Here is a 9,020-nt window from a genome sequence, read left to right as displayed (position 1 = left end):
AGTATCATTTCTTCCTTAAAATGTCAGGTAGAACTCACCAGTGAACCCAACTGGGCCTCGTGCTTTGTTTTTTGGAAGGCTATTAATTATGGATTCAGTTCCTATGTGCTGCTTTCACTGCATCCCACAAATATTAAATTGTATTTTCATTTTCATTTGAAAATACTTTTTAGTTTTTCTTAAGGACTCCTCCTTGACCCATGTGTCATTTAGAAATGTGTTGATTAATCTCCAAGTATTTTGGTGCATTCCAGCTATTTCTGGTTCTTGATTTCTGTGTAATTTAACTGTGGTCTGAGAGCATACTTTGTATGATTCCTATTCTTTTAAATTTTTTCAGATGTATATCCCAGAATGTGATTGATCTTGGCGATTGTTTTGTGTTAGCTTGAAAATAAGCTGTTGTTGGATGAAGTGTTCTATAGATGTTGATTACATCTACTTGCTGATGGGGTGTTCAGTTCAATTATGTCTTCACAAGCATACCTCAGAAATATTGTGGGTTTGGCTACAGACCACTGCAATAAAGTGAATATTGCAATATAGTGAGTCACATGAGTTTTTTGGTTTCCCAATGCATGTAAAAGTTATCTGTACATTATCCTGTAGTCTGTTGAGTGAGCAATAGCATTATATTTTTTAAAATGTACATACCTTAATTTAAAAATATTTTATTGCTAAAAATTGCTAACTATCATCAGGCAATGCAGGGTTGCCATAAACCTTCAGTTTGTAAAAAACACAATATTTGCAAAGCACAGTAAAATGAAGCACAATAAAATGAGGTATACCTGTACTGATTTTCTGCTTCTTGGATCTGTCAATTATTGGTAAAGGAATGGTGAAGTCTCCAACTCTTAATAGTAGACTCATCTATTTATCTTTGCAGTTCTATCAGATTTTGCCTCACGTGTTTTGATGTTCTGTTATACATAATAAGGGTTGATATATATTCTTTCAGAATTGACCTATTTATTATTATGTTATGCCCCTCTATTTTCCTGATAGCTTTCAATGCTCTGAAGTCTCCTTTTTTGGAAATTAATATAGCTACTCCAGCTTACTTTTGATTTTTGTTGGCATGGAATATTTCTTCATACCTTTACTCTGAAAAATGTTTAAATTTTTAAAATTATTTTTTAATTGAAGTATGGTTGATTTACAATATTATATTAGTTTCTGGTGTACAACATAATGATTCAGAAATTTTAAAGTTCTACTCCATTTAAAGTCATTACAAAATAATGGCTATATTTCCCTGTGATGTACAGTATATCCTTGTTGCTTATTTATTTTATACATAGCAGTTTGTATCTCTTAATTCCATACCCCTATATTGCCCCTCCCCCTTTCCTGCTCCCCACTGGTAACCACTAGTTTGTTCTCTATATTAGTGAGTTTGTTTCTGTATTGTTACATACATCCGTTTATTTTATTTTTTAGATTCCACATATAAGTGATAACATAGAGTATTTGTCCTTCTCTGACTTATTTCACTAAGCATAAAACTGTCTAGGTCCATCCATGTTGTTGCAAATGGCAGAATTTCATTCTTTTTTTATGGCTGAGTAATATTCCATTGTGTGTGTGCATGCGTGTGTGTGTGTGTATCACGTCTTCTTTATTATTTCTTCTTCTGTTGATGGACATTCAGTTTGCTTCCATATCTTGATGGTTGTAAATAATGTTGTTATGAACATTGTGGTAGATGTATCTTTTCGAATTAGTGTTTTTGTTTTCGTTAGGTATATACCCTGCAATGGAATTGCTGGATCATATGGTAGTGGCAGCCTTCGGTCCAGTGTGGAGCTGTGACTTGAGGCAAATGATGCTGGAGTGTTCTCTTGGTTCAGGCTGGTGTGTGCACCTAGGTAGTCACAGGAAACTAGTCAGTGAGAAACACAGTTTCAGTCGGCCCTTTCTGCCTTGCTTTAGGAGCAAGCAAGCATTCATGTGCTCCTCAGGAGCAGAGTCCAGGCTTGCTGCAGCCTTTCTGATAGTCCCACTGGTCCTCTGACCAGCTAAGGGGGCTTGTCTTCCCTTTGTTGAGCTCCAGGGCTGTGGGGCCCAGTATGTGGCTTGAACCACTCACTCCCCAAAGAGAATCCCCACCAGTGTAATCTCCCTTTTCCTCTGAGTCCCCTCCCAGGGGCATCAGTCCTGACCTGATTGCCTCTTTTCCCTATCTACCAAGTTCTGTGTGTGTCTTTCTTATAGCCTTAGTTGTACAGGCGTTTTTATGCTAGTCTCCAGTTAGTTTTCAGTGAGAATTATAGATGTATTTTTGATGTGTTTATGGTGGGATGAACATACTCCTACTGTGCCATCTTGATTCAAGTCTCTTCATAACTTTACTTTTAATCGATCTTTGTCTTTTATATTTAAAGTGATGTCTTATACATAACGTATAATTAACTCTTATTTTTTATGTGCCCTCACAGTCTCAGCCTTTTAATTGGTGTGTTTAAAGTGATTATTGATATAGTTGGATAGATGTCTACCATGGTTTTTACTGTTTTCTATTCATTGCCTCTGTTCTTTGTTCCTTTTTTTGTCTTCCATTCTTGTTCTGCATTCTCTTTTTTTAAATTGAAAATTGTAATATGATTCCATTTTTTGTCCTTTCTTAGCATATCAATTGTACTTTTTAAAAAAAAACTTTCTTCCAGGTTATCCTAGTGTTTTCAATATGCATTTACAGTTAAGCCATGTCTACTTTCAAATAACATTATTCTACTTCATTGGTAGTACAGGAACTTCATAACAGAGTATTTCCAATTTCTCCCTTGAGTCCCTGATAATATTGCTGTCATTCATTTCACTTTTTCATAATCTCTAATCATCAAATACATTGGTGCAATTATTATTTTGGACAAACTCTTATTTGTAAGATCAGTTGAGAATAAGAAAAATATAAGATTTTATTTTACCTTCATTCATTCCTTCTCTAGTGCTCTTCTTTATGTTGGTACACATTTCTGACCTATATCATCTTCTTTCTTAAGAACTGTAACACTTCTTGGACTCAGAGTCTACTGGCAACTGAATCCTTCAGTTTTTGTGTTTTTTTTGAAATTGTTTAATTTTCCTTCACTTTTGAAGGATAATGTCACTGGATACAGAATTCTAAGTTTGTGATTTTTAAAAATTTCAACCCCTTAAACATTTTACTCTACTCTCCTCTTTTTGCATTTTTTTTAAAAAGAGAAGTCTTATCCTTACTCCTCTTTGAGTAAGGTGTTTTTTTTCTCTGCTTCTTTCAAGATTTACTCTGTGCCTTTTACTTTCTACACTTTCAATATGCCTGCATGTAGATTTTTTGGTATTTATCCTGCTATTATTCTCTGAGCTTCCTCAATCTGTTGTTTGTATCTGTGTTTAACTTTAGAAGGTTTTCAGTCATCATTACTTTAAATATTTCTTCTGTTTCTCTCCTTCATTTCCTTCTGGCATTCCTAGTATGCATATCTTACACCTTTTATAATTGTCCAACATTTCTTGAATAATCTACTCTATCTTCTTTATTCCGTTTTGTCTGCCTTTCAGTTTTTGAAATTTCTATTGGCATATATTCAGTTCACTGATTCTTTCCTTAGCCTTGCCCAGTCTGTTGGTGAGCCCATTAAAGGCATTCTTTATTTCTGCTAGTGTTTTTGATTGCTATCATTTCCCTTTGATTATTTCTTCAAATTTTCATATGTCTGCTTATATTATCCATCTGTTCTTATGTATTGTCCTCTTTTCCATAACAGCCTTTAGCTGTAATCCCTGGATGTATGATTTCACCATCCACCCTCTCTGCCTTCTTTGAGTCTGATTCTGAGGCTGGTTCTTCAGACTGTGTTTGTTGGTTTGTTTTGCCTTTTTGCATGCCTCGTAATATTTTGTTGAAAGCTGAACATGATGCCCTGGGTAAAAGGAACTGAGGTAAAAAGGCCGTTATTATGAGGTTTTATGCTTGTCTGACTAGGATTTAGGCTGTGCTTAGTTTGCTATAGCTGTTCTTGTCAGAGGCCAAAATTTCCTCTGGTATCTTTGTTTTTTGTCTTCCCTATTGTCTTTGGATTTCTTTAGAGAGATCTTCTTAAATAAGGTTTGATACTGGTTGCAGTGACAGGCTTCTGCTTCTGGGCTTCTGCTCTGGCAAGCTTGTATTCTCCATATTCAACTATCTATCCAATTTTTGAGGCAGTGGTTTTTCCTCTGACTTCAATGCTCTGTTGATTCTAAGAAGAGTTGTTGATTCTCATCTTAGCGTTTCCTTGTATGAGGATGGGCACAATGGCTTCCAGGCTTCTTGCTTGTTAGGCCAGAAACTGGAAATCTTGCATCAGTCACTTTTTCTATCTTGGCTTCATGTTCCCTATCTGTAAAATAAAGGGATAAGATCACTGCTTGGTGGCATAATTCTCCTCCAGCCCTAACATTCTGTTGAATCCATAAGCACTGAATTGCATGAATGACTATGCTGTTATGTGACATTTGTTACCCTTCTTCTACAGGCAGACCTCCAGGTGGACAAGGAGAGACACAGTTTCTTCGAGTCATCCCTTGATTATGTTTATCAAATCCAGGAAGTTCAGGAGTCTAAGAAGTTCAATATTGTGGAGCCAGTAAGTTCTATCTGTTGTTGAATGGTCTAAAAATATTTACCAAATCTCAGGTAAATGTGGAGAACTTTGATTATAAAATTGGAGTCTCCAAGAATATGAAGGATAGTCAATGCTTAGTAATGAATGTCAAAGAAGTAGACACACTGGCTTATGTTATTCTTGCTCTCTCACTAATATTCTCTCTCTCACTCTTCCTTTCCCTCCCCCACACTCCTTCCTCCCCCATTTCTCTCTATAGCTATGATTTTTTCTTTATCTTTCTTTTCCTCCTCTCCTTCTTTCCCTTCCTTGATTTCTCTGTCACCTTTCATTTTACCTTGTTCTCCTCCCTTCCTTCCTCTCATACTTTCATAAGGTTTCTGAATGTGCTCATCATATCCCAGACACTGTTCTAGGAACTCATGTTCCTTGCATTCAGTGACTTCCCATTATACTATTTTTACTTCCATCTTTTGAAAATTTTTCTAATTAAATAACCGTAATTTATTATAAAAGATGACGGGCTGTGGTTTGACAACTATGTTGAATTTTAACAACTTTCTTTTTTATTATAAAATAATGTAGAAAACAATGTAAAAAACAGTTGCAGAAAAGCTATAAAAACTTATATGTAGAACAAAAAAAATACAACAAATCTCCCATACAGAGATGATCACTGTTAATATTGTGGCATTTTTCCTCCTAAATTCCCTGTGTATCTGTTATAGTCCTTTCTCTGTTGTGCATGTGTACTTGTAGATGTGTGTACACATGTGCATGTGTGTGTACACATATTACACATGAACATGTATATATCTATGTACATGTGTATCTGTGCTCACAGTTGTATATATCTGCATATGTATATGTGCAAACAAGTATTTATTAATTTATCCAATAAGCATTTATTGAGCTTCTGTTATGTTCCAGGCACAGTGCTAAACACTGGGTATCCTATAGTGAAAAAGACAGACTCAGTTTCTGTCTTTATGAAGACTATACTTTCATGGGGTAGACAGAAGGGAAAGAAGGATACACATAAATAAAATAACTATAAGTTGTGATAAGGACTAAAACAAAGAACAAGAACAGACAGCTACTTTAGATCAAGTGGTCAAGGAGCACCTCTGAAAGTGTAATTTAAAATGAGATCTAAAGAAAGAGAAGATGAGGCAATGTGAATAATCGGGAAAGGACATTCCAGGCACAGAAAAACACATGTGTACAGTCCTTAACCCACGCACATATGGTCACCTTATCTTTGATAAAGGAGGCAAGCATATACAGTGGAGAAAAGACAGCCTCTTCAATAAGTGGTGCTGGGAAAACTGGACAGGTACATGTAAAAGTATGAAATTAGAACACTCCCTAACACCATACACAAAAATAAACTCAAAATGGATTAAAGACCTAAATGTAAGGCCAGACACTATCAAACTCTTAGAGGAAAACATAGGCAGAACACTCTATGACATAAATCACAGCAAGATCCTTTTTGACCCAGCTCCTAGAGAAATGGAAATAAAAACAAAAATAAACAAATGGGACCTAATGAAACTTAAAAGCTTTTGCACAGCAAAGGAAACCATAAACAAGACCAAATGACAACCCTCAGAATGGGAGAAAATATTTGCAAATGAAGCAACTGACAAAGGATTAATCTCCAAAATTTACAAGCAGCTCATGAAGCTCAATAACAAAAAACACAAACAACCCAATCCAAAAATGGGCAGAAGACCTAAATAGACATTTCTCCAAAGAAGATATACAGATTGCCAACAAACACATGAAAGAATGCTCAACATCATTAATCATTAGAGAAATGCAAATCAAAACTAAAATGAGATATCATCTCACACCGTTCAGAATGGCCATCATGAAAAAATCTACAAACAATAAATGCTGGAGAGGGTGTGGAGAAAAGGGAACACTCTTGCACTGTTGATGGGAATGTAAATTGATACAGCCACTATGGAGAACAGTATGGAGGTTCCTTAAAACACTAACAATAGAACTACCATACGACCCAGCAATCCCACTCCTGGGCATATACCCTGAGAAAACCATAATTCAAAAAGAGTCATGTACCAAAATGTTCATTGCAGCTCTATTTACAATAGCCAGGACATGAAAGCAACCTAAGTGTCCATCAAGAGATGAATGGATAAGGAAGATGTGGTACATATATACAATGGAATATTACTCAGCCATTAAAAGAAATGAAATTGAGTTTTTTGTAGTGAGGTGGATGGAGTTACAGTCTGTCATACAGAGTGAAGTAAGTCAGAAAGAGAAAAAAAATACTGTATGCTAACACATATATATGGAATCTAAGGGAAAAAAAAAAGGTCATGAAGAACCTAGTGGCAAGATGGGAATGACGACACAGACCTACTAGAGAATGGACTTGAGGATATGGGGAGGGGGAAGGGTAAGATGTGACAAAGTGAGAGAGTGGCATGGACATATATACACTACCAAACGTAAAATAGATAGCTAGTGGGAAGCAACCGCATAGCACAGAGAGATCAGCACTGTGCTTCGTGACCACCTAGAGGGGTGGATAGGGAGGGTGGGAGGGAGGGAGATGCAAGAGGGAAGAGATATGGGAACATATGTATATGTATAACTGATTCACTTTGTTATAAAGCAGAAACTAACACACCATTGTAAAGCAATTATACTCCAATAAAGATGTTAAAAAGAAAAGAAAAGAAAAGAAAAGAATGATGTGCTCAAGGAATGAAAAGTTTAGTGCCTTTAGATACTAGTGAGAGAAAAGGAGAGTGGCAGGAAATAATATCTGACAGGAAGGCATAGGATCTGTAAGCATGGTGAAGGGGTTAGATTTTAGTCTAAGTATAGTAGAAAAATCACTGACGGGTATTAAATAGGATATGACGTGCTGATTTTGTTGTGTGGAGAAGGGCTTGGAAGGAGGCAACAGTGGGAGTGAGGAAACCAGTTAGGAGGCTACTGCAGTGGTCTAGGCAAGCAAAGATGTTGCTTTGGGTTCGGATGGTGGTAGTAGAAACAGAAAAGAATGATTGGATTAGAGATATATTTTAGAAGCAAAACTGACAGGAATTACTGATTGATTAGGTTGAGATGTGAGTGAAAGAAATCAGAATTCTTTACTTTCTGGCTTGATTGAGTGAGTGGGTGGTGGTGTCATTTCCTGAGATGGGAAAGCTTGGAGAGAAACAGGAAGAATGTCTATATAACTGTGTGTGTGGTACACACACTCATATGCATCTATATATATGTGTACATATATATGTACATATATATAACTATATATGTATATATACATATACACGTGTATAGTACATAAGTGTGTACATAGTTTTTATATGTTTATGTATATATACATATATATAGTTTGTGTTTATGTACATATATACACACATATTTATGTGTTTGTATGTATATATGTGTGTGCATATTTATATGTACTCACCTGTTTACTTTCTAAAAAGAACAGGGCAGTTTTTACTACTTCCTATTACACTTTACTATTGCCAGCATTGAGCATTGCTTTTAAAATGTTTGTATTTGATAGATGAAAATTGTATTTTCTTTTGTTTTTATTTGTGTATATTTGATTTTTATTGGGGTTGAACATTTTAAACATTAAAAATATATTTTATTGATCATTTCTATGTCTTCTTCTGCAATGTCCCAACCCCTCCCTGAAACATTTCTAACTTGAAAATTGGTTTTAAAAAAAAAAGATCCTTGGATCTTTTAGCATTATGGCAGTCTTCATTATGGTCATTTAGCCATTTAAATTTATTGAGTACCTATTCTGTGCCATTCCTGAGGATATAAAGGCACAGTCTATCCCACATTATGTCCATACTGTCCACATTATGAATGGTTTTATATGCTATCTGAAAAGGGTATTGATGAATACATTTGGTAATAGTTCTTATTTTGTAGATCTGAGTCCAGTGTTAATGTTTAACCTAATAAAAGAATAGCTATGTGTAGACCTGTTTGTGTTTGTGTTACTGCTTTTAACACTATACTCCACTGTGTGGAGTTTCTTTTTATGCATCTATTTCCTTTATTTGATTAATGAGAAGGTGCTGGTGATAAAGTTATTTTTATACATTTTCCCTAGGTCTTGGCCTTTCTTCATAGCCTCTTCATTTCCAACAGCTTGACCGTGGAGCTCACACAGGATTTCCTCCCATATAAACAGCAACTCCAGCTCAGTTTACAGAATGTGAGTTTACATGTGGGTTTCTTCACCTGTCTCTGCATTCCAATTGGATTTCAGCTCCAATATCTTGACCTTGGAGTTCTAGGTTATTACATCCCAGATAATTTGTCAGGACAGACTGGTATGGATCACAAATGTTTTAGTGTACTAGATTGTTCTTACTCTTCCAGTTTCAGCTCTTCCCTGTGTTTGAGGCTGAC

General features: G+C 35.7%; 1 protein-coding gene across 1 annotated transcript in view; it reads left to right on the top strand.

Moving 5' to 3' along the window:
- Positions 1 to 3,900: 3,900 nt before the first annotated feature.
- Positions 3,901 to 9,020, top strand: part of LOC118889514 (oligophrenin-1-like) — a gene marked incomplete at its 3' end in the record, with an annotated part of 32,484 nt that continues 27,364 nt past the window's right edge. Inside the window, exons 1-3 of the mRNA XM_036841260.1 lie at positions 3,901 to 3,927; positions 4,503 to 4,613; positions 8,719 to 8,823. Coding sequence (XP_036697155.1) covers positions 3,901 to 3,927; positions 4,503 to 4,613; positions 8,719 to 8,823 — 243 coding nt within the window. The remainder of the gene's footprint in view (positions 3,928 to 4,502; positions 4,614 to 8,718; positions 8,824 to 9,020) is intronic.

This window comes from Balaenoptera musculus, unplaced genomic scaffold (genome assembly GCF_009873245.2).
Source record: "Balaenoptera musculus isolate JJ_BM4_2016_0621 unplaced genomic scaffold, mBalMus1.pri.v3 scaffold_75_arrow_ctg1, whole genome shotgun sequence".
Lineage (NCBI taxonomy): Eukaryota > Metazoa > Chordata > Mammalia > Artiodactyla > Balaenopteridae > Balaenoptera > Balaenoptera musculus.
This window is presented reverse-complemented; position numbering and strand designations above follow the sequence as displayed.